General features: G+C 50.0%; 1 protein-coding gene across 1 annotated transcript in view; it reads right to left on the reverse strand.

Annotated features, from left to right (window-relative positions):
- The window catches only part of Cars2 (cysteinyl-tRNA synthetase 2, mitochondrial), a 28149-nt gene extending 12635 nt beyond the window's left edge, over positions 1-15514 (reverse strand). Inside the window, exons 1-7 of the mRNA XM_052751639.1 lie at positions 15264-15514; positions 15028-15078; positions 13095-13212; positions 8180-8251; positions 7626-7731; positions 4459-4542; positions 199-328 (exon numbers count right to left, since the gene is read on the reverse strand). Coding sequence (XP_052607599.1) covers positions 199-328; positions 4459-4542; positions 7626-7731; positions 8180-8251; positions 13095-13212; positions 15028-15078; positions 15264-15442 — 740 coding nt within the window. The 5' untranslated portion in view covers positions 15443-15514. The remainder of the gene's footprint in view (positions 1-198; positions 329-4458; positions 4543-7625; positions 7732-8179; positions 8252-13094; positions 13213-15027; positions 15079-15263) is intronic.

Genomic DNA, 15514 nt, shown 5'->3' on the forward strand with positions numbered 1-15514 from the left:
GCTGCTGTGTGGACAGGAGCCTGTTCTGCGAACAGGAGACTAAAGGTGAAGGCTGGGCACACCCTGGGCTGGGCTAGCCCTTCTTCCTCATGCCCCTCCCCACCCCCAGGAGCTGCCCCAGGGCCTCCAGGCTGTTCTCTCCCTCAGCCAGGCCACCCTGTCCCACCCGACTAGAACTGGGAACTGCTGGGGCCTTACCTGGCCATGGCAGAGCACTCGATGTGCCAACCGGGTCGTCCGTCTCCCCACGGCGAGCTCCAGAACACCTCCTGAGGCTTGGCTGCCTTCCACAGGGCGAAATCGCTGGCGTGCCGCTTCTCAGAGTCAACTGGTGGTGACAGAGGGTTGATGGGTGGGAAATCACTGTACAGCACTCGGCCAGAGGATGGCGAGTTCCCTCTGTGCAAACCTCGGGCCTCTTCCGCAGCGGGGCAGTGGGACTAATGCCTCCATGTCACCGAGCAGGGCAGAGGCGTGGCACCTAAGAGGGACAGCTGAGCCTGCAAACACCAGGGCCCTCAGAGCCCAGTGCCTGGCCAGTTCTGTTCAGCCACCTTTGAGAGACTGAGTTCAGTCCTACTGAGGGCAAAGGTGGCCATCACAGAGCAACGTCGGGACAGAGGACAAGGAAAGTCAGGAGAGGAAGAGCCAGCAGAGCTGTGTCGGTCCCCGAGGGACTGTGCGGAGCTGTTGTGTTCAACAGACCTGAGAGGGTTCAGTGGGTCCCCCAGACGCTGTCTTCCCTTAAATGCCAGGCAGGCAGTCAACTCACTGCCCCGTGGCTGTCACTGGGTTTACTGTCCCTACTTACATCGACGGAAATGAGGTCACTGGGTCAGTCTGGACCTCTGCCCCACAATGCCACGTGTGTACCGAGAACAGCACACGGTGGGGCCCACTGAGAATCGCAGGCTAGTCAACAGGACCGGCACGGGCACGGGAAGGCCAGGGTATCACAGCGGGGTCTGCGGCACATTGACGTGGGGCAAAGTTGGCAGGGACAGAGAGGAGCTCAGCAGGGCAGGCAGCAGAGACAAATCCCACTCAGCAGATGGGCATGGGAATGGTTCTTCAGAATAACGACAGGGGAGAGCAGGGTGAGAATGCAGGAGAACGTGACAGAAGACTTGGGAACACGAAACACGTAGAGACAACCACGGTATTGGGGACCCACGTGCGGGTCATGCAGCCGCCGGGGAGGGTGAGGAGGAAAGGCAAGCACTGTCATAAGGGAGGGGTCACTCCCAAACAGCCAGAGCTGGGCAGGGGTGACACAATGCAGAAACCCAGTGCAGGGCCTCCTCTCTTCACTGGGGTGACCACAGGACTTCAACCTAGAAGTCACCGACCGAGCAGGACCCACTCCTGCATCCTTGAGTTACTGCTGCAATTCAGAATTTGAAGAAAGTGAAAACCCTCGCTCTGAAATGACACACAGGGGCGGTGGAGCCTATCCTGGCGCCAGAGGCACTCAGGGCCTTTGTTTTGCTAAACACTAATCCCCAGTTTCAAACCTTTGCTCACACAGTGCTTTTGAACAAGGCAGTGACTTCCAACAGTGCTGCCTGAGAGTGCTGAGGGGCTGGGGGAGTTATCACTCACTGCTGCGGATGCTGGCAACTTCTCCCCAAAGCAAACAGGTTTTCCATGTGACACAGCCATCATACTCCTCGGTGCTTACCCAAGATATTGCAAACAGTCACGGAAAATCCTGCACGGAGATACTCACAGCAGATGGCTTATCCCCAACTGCCCAAACATGAATGCAGTCAGATGGACTTCAGTAAGTGGATGGACTTAGAAACTCTGGCACACAGACAATAGAGCATCCATTATTCAGTATCAGTGAGAGCTGAGCTACCAGAGCGAGCAAAGACCAAGAAGCTTCAAAGTATGTAACTAGCTGGGCATGGTGGTCATGCCTCTAACCCTAGTACTCAGGAGGCTGAGGCAGGAAGAGATCCTCAAGATCAAGGCCAAGGCCACCTTGGGCTACATAGTATCAAGCAAGACTGTCTCCAAAAAGCAAACCACAAAAGCCTGTTACTGACAGAAAGAGGCCGACCTGGAAAGGCTTGGGCTGAATGTGTACACTTTTGCAACATTCTGGAGAAACAAAGCTATGGATGGTGAAAAGGTCACCAGGGTTGAGGTAGCAGAGGCAGGAAGAGCACAGAGCAAGATGGTCTCAGGGGAGGGAAACCATTGCATGGGATTGTGTCATGTGGGAACATGACAGGCGACATTTGTCCAAACGTTTGTCTACACCAAGGGGTGTGCTCACATGAACTACAGACTCAGGTGATGCAGTTCACTGACGGCTCAGACTGCTCTGGGGGATGATGGAAGCGGGAGGGGCTGTGCCGAGGAGGAGGGCCAATGGGAATTCTGTACCTTCACTGTTGGGCCCGAACCCCAAGTGACACTGAAAAAAAACCAAAAACCGTGGAAATAAAATCAAAAGCTGGGCCTGGTGGCCACGTCTAGTCCCAGCAATGGGGGGTAAGAGCAGGGTCTGAAGTTCCAGGGCGCCCTCTGCTGTGCGGTGAGTTCCAGGTGAGCCTAGGCTACAGGAGACCCTGTCCCCACAAACCAAATACAAATCAACAAAACGAGCTTGCTTTTGCCAGAACTTGCAACTCTCCCAAAGTCCTCTTCCTGGAAGGCACAACCCGAGTCTGCCTCAAACCACAGCCCATGGGCATGGGGCACAACAGGAAGCTACAGATTGGGTAAAAGTAGCATATCATTTCCGAGAGCCAAGCAGACAAGGCTATTAAAAACTAGATTGATCGGGAGGCAGAGCCAGGCGGATCTCTGTGAGTTCGAGGCCAGCCTGGACTACCAAGTGAGTTCCAGGAAAGGCGCAAAGCTACACAGAGAAACCCTGTCTCGAAAAACCAAAAAAAAAAAAAAAAAAACTAGATTGAAGCTAGGTGTGGTGATACACACCTTTAATCCCAGTACTTGGCCTCACTCTGTGAGTTCTGAGGCCAGCCTGGTCTACATAGCAAGTTCCAGAATAGCCAGGGCTACACAGTGAGACTCCGTCTCAAAAATAAATGATAAAAATTTTAAGTTAGATTGGTGATGAATGTGTTACCCACAAGTCTCTATCCACAGACACTCAAGAGTTGGACTAAGCCTGTAAATTAATTGCCAATCTGTAGGAAGCACATGGCATACAGAGAAATTTGTGTAACACAACCAGCAAATCCCACTGAGCAAACAGGGACGGGGGACGGTTCTTCAGAAGAATGGCAGGAAACGACATCAGGGAGAAACACAGGAGGAACTTTACAGAAGACTTGAGAATACAAAGCACCCAGGGGCCTGCGTGGGTCATGAATTAGGGCAGTAACTGTTGTGGAATAGTATCTTAAGATGTGTTACATCTGTTTATGCTGTGGACACTTGCATGGGTTGCACTCTTTCATGTTGCATTTGTCTAACTCTGTGAAGCTGTGCTACTGTGCCTGTCTAAAACACTTGATGGCCTAATAAAGAGCTGAACGGCCAATAGCGAGGCAGGAGAGAGAATATATAGGAGGAGAAAAAGAGAGAGGGAAGGAGCAAGAAAAGGAGGAGAGGGAGGACTCCAGGGGCCAGCCACCCAGCCACCCAGCCACCCAGCCACCCAGCAAGCCACGGAGTGAGAAGTAAAGAAAGGAATACAGAAACAGAGAAAGACAAAAGCCCAGAGGCAAATGGTAGACAGGTTAATTTAAGTTAAGAAAAGGCTGGGCTTTCATAAGAAAGAATAAGACTGTGTGTGGTTTCTTTGGGAGCTGGGCAGCAGGGCCCCCAAAAGAGTAAAAAAAAAAGTAACTTAAAGGCACATGCTGCTAAGCCAGGAATTCTTAACAGATAGTTTAAATTTAGTTCTACAGGTTTATTATTTCTTCTCCATAAAAATGACTTTGACCAGTGGGCGGTGGTGGTGCACACCTTTAATCCCAGCACTCGGGAGGCAGAGGCAGGCAGAGCTCTGTGAGTTCGAGGCCAGCCTGGTCTACAGAGTGAGTTCCAGGACAGCCAGGGCTACACAGGGAAACCCTGTCTCAAAAAACAGAACAAAACAAAAAAAGCAACAAAACATCAACCTAACAAAACGGTTGAAGCCCGAACAGCACAGGAATCTACTGACCTACGTTGGGAATTCAGTGGATGACAGCAGGCAGCAGAAGAGGGCCACACTATGACATGCATGCATGCTGTCCCATGCAGAGAAAATTCCAGAAGAAGGGAGAGGGCACAAACAGCACGGTTGGATACAGAGCAGGACAGAGGCACGGGATGCTGAACTTATAATCAAATGTCGTCTGCTTGTCTGTTCACAGAAAACACCACAGCAGGGCTGACAACCCCAAGTCAGCCCACATCTCCCCGGCTACAGATCTGACCTCAGCACCCCACACTCAGAGGCTGAGACCCACAGGGACACCCACCGGCACCCACCTGGCTCTGCAGCCGCACTGGGAACCACGTGGATGAGCTTGCCGTACTTTTCCCCTCGCGCCTGCAGATCGAAGTAGACACTGCCTGTTGAGCATAGACAGCCGTGAGGTCAGCACTTCCCCGTCTGAGGCAGCCACACCTGTGAAGCAAGCCTAACAACTAACAAGCAGTTACAGTTTCAGTACAGAAGATTGCGCACACGCACGCGCGCGCGCACACACACACACACACACTATTCTCCACCCAGGCATCTTCCACACCAACAATGCTGGCACACTGCACGCACTTCCAGGATTGTCCTGAGATGCCTATCACTGGGGGTAGGCTTTGAGGTTCCAGATGCTCAAGCCAGGCCCAGGGTCACGCTCTCTTCCCGCTGCCTGCTCATCCAGACGTAGACCTCCCAGCTCCCTCTCCAGCACCATGTCTGCCTGCATGCCGCCATGCTTCCCGCTATGAAGATAATGGACTAGACCTCTGAAACTGTAAGCCAGCCCCAATTAATTGCTTTCTTTTATAAGAGTTGCTGTGGTCATGGTGTCTCTTCACAGCAATAAAACCCTAAGACACAAGGCATGCTTGGAGATGAAGAGCCCAGGGCTGAGCCCAACTGGAAGGAACAGTCTCCAGGGGCCCTGCCCTGTCTCTAGCTCTTGTGAAATTTCCTCAACAGAGAATAGCAAGATGGCTCAGTGGTCAGAGTGCCTGCTGTGAAAGCAAGGAGACCTGTGTTCAAATTCGAAGCACCCACATAAAAGCCAGGTACAGCTCCACATGCCTGTAACCTCAGTGGGTGCTAAGGAGCCCAGGCAGGCATCTCCTGGGAGCTCACTGCGCAGCAGCCAGCCTAGCTGAAACGGTGAGCTCAGGCTTGGGGAGAAAGCCTCTCCAAAAGCAGGGAGGAAGAGAGCGGAGGCTACCGTGGTGTGGTTCAGGCACAGAGGGCTGTGCAGACTGGTGTCTGATGATCCACACGGCATCCTGAGTCTGGGTGAACAAATGCCGTGGGCTCATCGGGAACACCATCACCCAGGTGCATGGGTGTTGTGGACATCGCTCTGTACAAATAAACACTGATTGGCCAGGAGCCAGACAGGAAGTATAGGCGGGACTAACAGAGAGGAGAATTGAGGGAACAGGAAGGCAGAGGGGGAGACTGCCTGCAGCCGCCGCCAGGACAAGGAAGATGTAAGGTGGGGGGGGGGGTAGCTGGCAAGATGGCTCAGAGGTTAAGAGCACTGACTGCTCTTCCAGAGGTCCTGAGTTCAATTCCCAGCAACCACATGGTGGCTCACAACCATCTATAATGATCTAGTGCCCTCTTCTGGTGTGCAGGGATACATGCAGGCAGAACATTATATACATGATAAAGAAATAAATCTTTAAAAAAGAAAAAAGAAACAGTCAGAAGAGTTGCCAGTCAGACAAAGAGGGAGGAGATGAACGTGCCATGCTAATAAAGGTACCACCACATGGCAGAGCATAAATAAGGAATATGGGTTAACTTAAAATATAAGAGCTAGTTAGTAATAAGCCTGAGCTATCAGCTGATCATTTGTAATTAATATTAAGCCTCTGTGTCAGTTATTTGGGAGCAAGCTGTCGGCCAGGAGCTTCCCAACAGCTGGTGAGGCTGCTGGAGCAACGGCCACACAGCAGGCTACGAGGTGCCCAGGCCACAGTGTACAGGAGGCAGCGGCAGCCGCAGCGGCAGCGGCATCTTCCTCAGCTCTCCCAGCATGACGACCAACCAGAGGGCAGGTGGGCAGCTTGAAGTGGAGGATTTGCTGAAATCCAAGTAAGGTTGTCTTTACCTGGGATCCGGTTAAGTGGCTCTACAGACCATATAGACTCTGCATAGAAACTTCTGCTTGAAACTGCTCGGCTGGGTAGGCTGAATACGCTCTTTCATAGCATTTTAACATACCTACATTACACTAGCATGCACACGCGCACACGCACACACACACACACACACACACATACACACACACACACACACACACACACACCCCAAACTGAAATAAGACCACAGTGAACATCTGTACAGCTACCCCCCAGACTCCACAGGGGTCAGGACTAGCTTGCCTGTGTTCTGTGGTTGTAAGAGAAAGCTGAGCAAGGACCTGAAGAGCTGAAGAGTGGGTTGGTAGCTAGAGAGGTTCTGCAGGACCAAGGCTCCTGTAAAGTCCTAGCACCCACATGAGGCAGCTGTCACTCCAGCTCCAGGGGATTAGATGCCCCTCTCTGGCCTGTGTACTGCACTCATGTGTCAACCCCTCTGACACATACACACACATAGGTATACAATTAAAAATGATAAAATAAAATCTGAAAAAAAGAATGGATCAGTGGTTAAGAGTGCTTGCTGTGGTGATGTACTGTGTACCCTATTAAAATTCGCCTGAAGATCAGAGGACAGAACGAGCCACTGAATTAAACATAGAGGCCAGGCAGTGGTAGCGCACACCTTTAATGCTAGCACTCGGGAGGCAGAGATCTGTCTGGATCTCTATGAGTTCAAAGCCACCCTGGACTACATGAGATTGACTCAGCCTAGGAGAGAAAACAGAGCCAGGCAGTGGTGGCACAGACCTTTAATCCCAGAAGTGATGGCTGGGCAGAAAAAGGTATATAAGGCGTGAGGAGACAGGAACTAAAGGCTTTCGGCAGAGGCGTCCCTTTCAGCTAGAGGCTTTTTCGGCTGGAGCCTTTCGGATGAGGACTCAGAGGGTTGTTCAGGCTGAGGAGTTCATGGTGGCTGTGGCTTGTTCCTTTGTCTCTCTGATCTTCCAACATTTACCCCAATATTGGGCCCAGGGTTTATTTATTAAAAGACCATTTAGAATTCAAGTTACAGCTTGCTGCTCTTGCAGAGGACCCACACTGTCTGACACCTACGTTAGGCAGCTCACAATTTCCTGTAACTCCAGCCCCTGGGGAGCTTACTCCCTCTTCTGGCCTCTATGCACAGCAACACACATGTGCATGCACACACATAAATAAAACTAAAAAATTTAAAAATGAACTGGACAGATTTGCTCAGCACCACAGAAACCCCATATTAACATAGCCGGTGAAGTGTCAGCACACATCAGGCCAGGCATGACCTCCATCTCAGAACTCCACCAGTGTCCCCCGGCCATGAGTTTTCACTTTCACACTACCTGAGTCTGTCGAGTAAGCATGGCCGTGAGCAATGATGCCTTCAATGAAAGAAATGATCTGAGGGATGTTCTCAGTGACTCTCAAGTACACCGTTGGCGGCAGAACCTGGAAAGAAGCAGAGACATTCAGTACCACGGGCGATTTCCAAGCTCACAGGATGCCCCAGTGATCCCAGTGGCTTTTCCTGTGTGGTTTCCCTACTAACTCCCTACTAACAGACAAGACTACCGGAGGGGAGCAAGGAGCCCAGTGCCAGGAATGTGCCTGACTCTGATAGGAAGGTAAGATACATCAGGGACGTTCTGGCAAGGGTGCAATCACTTCATCCGAACTCATACACATGGGCTCCTTCAGACCCAAAGGAGAGGGACCCAGCTCATCACCAGCTCCCTCCACTGAGGGCATCATAGGGTCTACCCTGCAGGACTAGAGTTACTTCCTTTCCTTCAGTCTTGACACCATAAGGCCCATACTCAGGCACTAGCACTGGATTGTTCTGGATCATGCAGGTCAGCTACCACTGCCCTTTACAGAAGGGTAAACAACAGCTTACCTTCAGGGCCGCCATGTCTTGTTTAAATTCTTCTTCAAAAAGGCCGGCAAGAGAAGCGGGAGACACATTCATCTGCACAAGGCCAGACAACCATGTCAGTACACCTGGAGGACCACGCGGACCCATCATAGCAGACCAGGCCACCCCTGCAGACAGGACAGTGACCACGTGCCCCACTGGGGCTCAGCCCCAAGAAGGGAATGTTGATTCTAAGTGTTAAACCTACCCTAAAGCTCAGTAGTTAAAAGGCTTGTGGGTCCTGTCCTCTGGGTACAGAGAGAAGCTGGGTACCATTTCTACCATACACTAAGAAACAAATTGACTCTCCTCCCCTCTACAAAAGAGTACAACAGCCATCTCCTCTACAGACCAAGACATGAATATTTATCTCACCCATCACCTTACCTACAGCAGGAAGAAATGGTACAAAAAAAAAAAAATTGCCTTAGACTTAGAGAAGTATTTGAGTAACATGACACAGTAATCAGGGAGCCAGTACTGATGTCCTTAGGCTGGGGCTGTGTTGAGCGCCTGAGTATGCAGGAGGTTGCCACAGTAGAACATCTGGGCACAGGGACCCTTCGTGCTGGATTCTCAGAGGAGGCTGAGACCCAGCAGGGAACACAGAAGCTCTAGCCCAGAAGCAGAGTTCTTGTCAATAATCCCAGAGCAGACGGGGAGGGGCAAGTGAGGTTCCTCCACCCCAGCTGAAGAGCCACAGGCAACTGATGGCTGCTGGAATAGGGGAAGTCGTTTTCCACGTGGCTGTGGCATGCTCATAAAGGCAGCTCTATCTAATCCAATGGACTATAAAAACAAACAAGAGAACATCAAAGGGGAAGAAACGTGTGCACGCACGCACGTACGCATGTATATGCACACACACACACCTATGAATGAAATTGTCAACCAATAAATTTTATAGAAAAATTAAAAGAATCAGGTGCTGGGTATCATTGGTGCATGCCTTTAATGCCAGCACTGGGGAGACAGAGGCAGGCAGAACTCTATTAGTTCAAGGCCAGCCTAGACTACATAGTGAGTTCCACCTTAACCAGGGCTACACAGCAAGACCCTGTCAAAGCAGCCTTCACGCACACCTTGTACAAGAATGCTCAATCCACCTACACTCAGCAGGCACTTAGGCAGCACCTTCGGTGCTGGGCCACCCTACGGCCCCAAGCACACCTACCCACTGCAGGAAACATGGCTCCTTTTTCATGAGATAAGACATTTCTGCTCTGGGACATCAAGAATCTCTCTCAGCCGGGCGGGGGTGGTGCACGCCTTTCATCCCAGCACTGGGGAGGCAGAGGCAGGCAGATCTCTGTGAGTTCGAGGCCAGCCTGGTCTACAGAGCGAGATCCAGGACAGTCACCAAAACTACACAGAGAAACCCTGTCTCGAAAAACCAAAAATAAATAAATAAATAAATAAATAAATAAATAAATAAATAAATAAATAAAAATAAATAAAAAAAAGCGGGGGCACTGGAGAGATGGCTCTGCGGTTGAGAGCACTGGCTGCTCTTCCAGAGGACCCCGGTTCAATTCCCAGCAACCACATGGCAGCTCACAACTGTCTAACTCCAGGATCTAACACCCTCACACAGACACACCTGCAGGCAAAACACCAATGCACTCGAAATAAAAATAGATTATTAAAAGATAATAAAATAATAATTAAAAAAAAAAGGAATCTCTCTCAAGTTGGGACATCAAGAATCTCTCTCACGTTTCCGAGTGACGTGTGTGGAGCCTGGTGGCTGACTTCCTGCTCAGGGCTCGAAAGCAGTAGTCACCTCAGAAAGCAGAAAGGTCGTGGAGGACGACCTCAGGGAGACGGTGGGTGGCCCGGGAGCTGCTGCCCACTTCTTCAGCAAGCCAGAATGCTCGCTTCACCCCACACCTCCCCAGACTGCTGGGATGATGCAGTGTGTGGAGGTGATACACAAACACGGCAGTGTCACTGCGGGAGACACTCCCTCTCCAGTGTGAGGGACAGTTGTAAGGCACAGACCACACTTTCAGATCTTGTCCACACACCCCCTCAATGCCTTTGGCTCTAAGTTTTACCTTTCTTTCTTCTCTTGTTTTGTTTTGTTGACAGGGTTTCTCTGGGTAGTCCTGGCTGTCCTGGAACTCGCTCTGTAGTCTAAGCTGGTCTTGAACTCACAGAGATCTGCCTGCTTCTGCCTCCTGAGTACTGGGGTTAAAGGTGTGCGCCACCATGTCCAGCTCAATTTTTTCCCATTTTTACCTTTTTAAATTTTGAGTAAATGGGAACACATCCCCATATGTCCAGATGCCCCAAACCCATTTTTTTTTTTCAAGATTTAGCTATTTATTATAAGCGCCAGATCTCATTACAGATGGTTGAGAGCCACCATGTGGTTGCTGGGAGTTGAACTCAGGACCTCTGGAAGAGCAGTCAGTGCTCTTAACCGCTGAGCCATCTCTCCAGCCCCCCCAAACCCATTTTTTATTAACTTTTCTCCCACTCATTTGTAGGAAGTGTTCTGACACGTTGTGGTACTCTTTTTGCACATATCTACATCCATTTCTGTTGAGATTCATTTTTATGTTGATCTTGATACCTTTCATCTTTCATGGATGCTGCCTTCATACATGTCTGTGTACCACATGTACGCAGTGCCGAAGGAGGCCAGAAGAGTTACACACGTTAGATCTGGCATGTGGGTGCCGGGAACTGAACCCGGGTCCTCTAGAGGAGCAGCCAGTGCTCTTAACCACTGAGCCATCTCTTCAGTTCCCCCTTTTCAGTTTGTTAATGGTATGTATAGTCATTCACAGAACACTGAAAACTTGGTTTATATTTTCCACTCTTTCTATTTCTGAGTCTTTCTACATAAATGGATTTGCACTTGGAAACATACTGAGAAACCCTTCCCCAAGGAGGCCAGAGAAACATCCTGGGATTTCTGCCAGCAATCTGCGTCTCCACTACTCTTATATTTAATCTCTGATCTGCTCTAAGTTGGCGATGAGGCATGGCCCTAACTTGGGTTCCTATTTTCTCCAGATGGTTAGCCAACTGTCAGCACTACGTACCGGGTAATCAACTCCCCCAACCCTAGCGATCTGAAATGCCATCTTTATCATAAAACAAATTCCCACTAATTATTATATATATTTCTGCACTCAGTAGTATGTTCCTTCGTCTGTCTTGTCTATCCACGTGCAGGACAACAGTGTTTAACTGCTGTAGTCTTTCTCGGAAAGAGGGCTAAGCAGGGGCTGTCTGGGAACCAGAGGTAGAGACAGCAAGGGAGCGGAAGGAGGAAGGGACAGAGGATACTCTAGGGAGAAGGGCACAGACACCTTAATTCCCATCAGGCTGCCTGCCTTCGGAAAATACAGAGCCACAGATCACTCCTGCACACACACACACACACACACACACACACACACACACACACACACTGAGTACCATGTGCCTTTTACTGAAGAGATGGAAGGAAACACAGAAAAGGTATGGACCAAAGGAAGGATTCCATCCAAGTCTGTCATGAGCCATTGAGTTTATGGGGGTTCCCAACAGAAGCATGGGTGACCCAAAGGCAACTAAGCAACAGTGAAGTCCCTGAGTAACTTACTGTCCAGCTACATCAATGAAGAATCCCATTCCAGTCTCAGGGTGAGAGGCTTCCTGACGATCTCATGAGATGTCAAGGCCTCCCTCCTCCCCCAGGGAGGGAGTGGTAGTAGGAATGATCTTCTGAGGGTCCCATGCCAAGGTGACCCCAACTACTCTGCTCTAATTCACAACAGTAATGCTTGTCCAGCCCAGAGAAAGCAAGGACACAACACATATACATACTCATACTCACACATATAGATACACATACATGTACTTATATGTATATACATGCATATATAGACAAAGAATTATCTATAGCTTTTTAAATACATCCAAACATCTGGTTGGGCTACTCCCTCCTTGATACTCTGTTCAGGGGAACCCCACTCTCAAAGTCAGATGGTTACATTTCATTCCCTAGTGGCTGGTCACATGACACAGTGGGACACTCACCATAACACAAACCACACAGGGCAAGTGCCAAAAAACCTAGTCCCTGCTATTCAGGTTATTTCTCAACTCTGTCTTTTTTTTTTTTTTTTTTTTTTTTTTTTTGAGACTGAGACAGGGTTTCTCTGTGTAGCTTTGGTGCCTGTCCTGGCCTAGCTCTGTAGACCAGGCTGGCCTGGAATTCACAGAGATCTCCCAACTCTGTCTTATCATGTGAGTCATTCCAAGTTAGCCATCCCCTCCTTCACAGGGAGCCACTGGGCCAGGCCTTCAGTGCTCCAACTGAACCCTGGGCTTTCAGCACATTCCACCATCCTCCCAGGAAGCTAGACATGCAAGCTAGTGCCCTGAATCAAAACAGTGACTCTGGCTTGAATCACTGAGACACCCAGTATGGTTTATCACAACATAGCATAGCATGCACCAGGCGGTAGCAGCTCACACCTTTAATCCCAGCGCTCGGGAGGCAGAAGCAGGCGGATCTCTGAGAGTTCGAGGCCAGCCTGGTCTACAGAGCAAGTTCCAGGACAGCCAATGCTATATAGAGAAACCCTGTCTCAAGAAAAAAAGGGGGTGGGGGGGCAGGGCTGGAGAGATGGTGCAGCAGTTAAGAGCACCGACTGCTCTTCCAGAGGACCTGGGTTCAATTTCCAGCACCCACATGGCAGCTCACAACTGCCTGTAACTCCAAGATCTGACACCCTCACACAGACATACAACATACATGCAGGCAAAACATCAATGCAACTAAAATTAAAAAATAAATAGGAGAAGAGAAAAGGAAACACAGGAAAATACAATCAGCAAAGAACGACCACTCAGCCACCAAGTTACCAACCAACCAAGGCGAAGCTGCTATGCTCACCTCGTTAGCTCTTCTGATTATTTTATCATCCACATCAGTAACGCTCATCGCCATGACCACATTGCAGCCAAACACCTTGGTCAGGATCCTTCGGATAATATCAAATCTAACGTATGAGCTGAAAGAAAAAAAAAAAAACTGTTGGATTGTCTTCGACACAGAATTAAAATTGTTCTTCTATTTTTAAACTTAAAATTATTTTATTTTCGATTAACTTGTTTTATTTCATGTACATGTGTTTTGCCTGCATGTATGTCTGTGCACATATGTTTACTTGGTGCCTAACAAGGTCAAAAGAGGGTGTCGGGGCCTCTGAAATTAGAGGTACAAATGGTTGTGAGTCACGGGGTGGGTGCAGGGAACCGAATCTAGGTCCTCTTCAAACAACAAGTTCTCTTAAGCACTAAGTTATCTTTCCAGCTCCCAGTTTCATTTATTATTATTCCATGTGTATGTGGTGTGCGTGTATATGTGTGTGTGTGTGTGTGTGTGTGTGTGGCTGTGCAAGCCCCACAGCAGCGTGCATGTGGAGGTCGGAGGAAAGTCTGTGGGACTCGATGCTCTCCTTTCAGCACATGAGTCCTGGGGATCACACTCAGGTCACAGGCTTGTACAGGAGGTGTGTTACCCATTACCCAGTGGGCTGTCCTCGCCGTTCCCATCCTTGAAAAGCAACGCGTTGTAATTTACATACCGCTGTGCAACTTCCCAACTGTGTGCTACAGTTGGTGACTGGTTCCTAGGGAACTAATCCAAGTACGTCTTTACAAACTGGGTCCCACCTGGAGGCCCAGAAAGGTCCTTGCAAGGAGCAACCAAAGCAATCGCATCAGTTTCGGGATACGGTATTGCTGTTTTCAGGTTCAGAGCTGTTGAGTGAGTGTGCATCTAAGTGTATAAGGAACTCCTATAACACAACATCCATAAAGAGTCAAACAACAGCATCCTCTGACCATTCTTGTCCGTGTTCTAGAACTGGGATTTCCATGTTATCCCAGGGCAGGGGAGGCAGACAGGTGGATCCCTGGGGCTCACTGGCCAGCCAGCTTGGCCTACTCGTGGAGTTCCAAGCCACTGAGAGATTCTGTCTCAAAACAGACAGGGGACAGCCCTTGATGATGACATCTGAGGATGTCGTCTGGCCTTCACACTTGTGTTTAATTTAGGTCTAAAAATACCCAAGTAGAAATGTGCAAGAGAACAAACAAGATATTAGGAAATGGGGAATGTCAACAAATGCAGAAGGAACTGGATCCCAGCTCCAATGCTTCCCAGGAGTGTGGCCACAGAGTTACCACTGTCTATTGCGGTTGAGGACAGACAACAAGTCACATGGGGTTAAGTGGCACTTCATATACACTATTTCCTGAAACTGCCAAGAAGATTCCAAACACTGAGCTGTTGTCCTTTCTGTCTCCACTCAAAACAAGAACCAGGACTCAGCAAGAAAGTGACCGGTTCAAGGCCAGGCAATGACGCCCCATGGTTGGATTCGGGTCCCCAGACGAACCTTAGAAACATCTAACTGGCAAACGGGTCACTCTCCACTCCTCCACACCAGTTCTCTGAGTGTCCGGGGCTGAGCAATGCCTACACAACGCAGAACAGGTACAAACACCAAGCGAGACTAACATTCTGGCATCTCACAATTGCCAGAATGCAGGCATTACTCAATTCACTTAACAGATTAAAAAACAAACTAACTAGTGGCACACGCCTTTAATCCCAGCACTAAAGACAGATCTCTGTGGGTTTGAGGCCAGCCCGGGCTACAGAATGAGTTCCAGGACTGCCAGGACTACACAGGGAAACCCTGTCTCGAAAAAACAAAAAAACAACAACAACAAAAAAAAAAAAAAAAACTAACAATTTACCCTTTCCATAATAAATGACCCTCTGACTTTGTCATAATGTTCAAATCCAGGAAACTCACCAAGCATGGCCAAGGTGTGCATGGTCGTACACAGTCGGTCCACAGCTATACCTGGGAACATATTAAGACCCACCACGTGAGATATCTGCAAAAAAGAGCCCTAAGCCCTCTGTAACAAGCATCACACACGCTGGGTGTTTAGGTGCCCGCTCTGGGGACCACACTTGCAGATTTCGGGGCTGACTTGCCCCCTGCAGCCCTCACTACGCTCCGCCCCGCCCCGCCGGCGCACGAACCAGGAGACGGCGTCCGTCCGGGCCACGATCAGCGGCTCTTTCCTGCCGGTGAGGCTGTTGTGCACCTGCACGCCGGTGTCCTGGCCTTGCGGCCGCTGCCATGCTCGCCCGCGCCGCCCGAGACCCAGCGCGTCCCGGAGCAGCAGAGCGCCCGGCCCAGGCCCGCGCGCCCGCAGCATGTCGGGGCCAGAGCCAGAGACCAGGCAGAAGAAGGCAAAATTCTGCAGGCCAGGCCCCGCCCCGTCCACGAC

The sequence above is a fragment of the Peromyscus californicus genome, unplaced genomic scaffold (assembly GCF_007827085.1).
Source record: "Peromyscus californicus insignis strain IS unplaced genomic scaffold, ASM782708v3 Scaffold_23__1_contigs__length_62951481, whole genome shotgun sequence".
NCBI classification, from domain to species: Eukaryota; Metazoa; Chordata; class Mammalia; order Rodentia; family Cricetidae; genus Peromyscus; species Peromyscus californicus.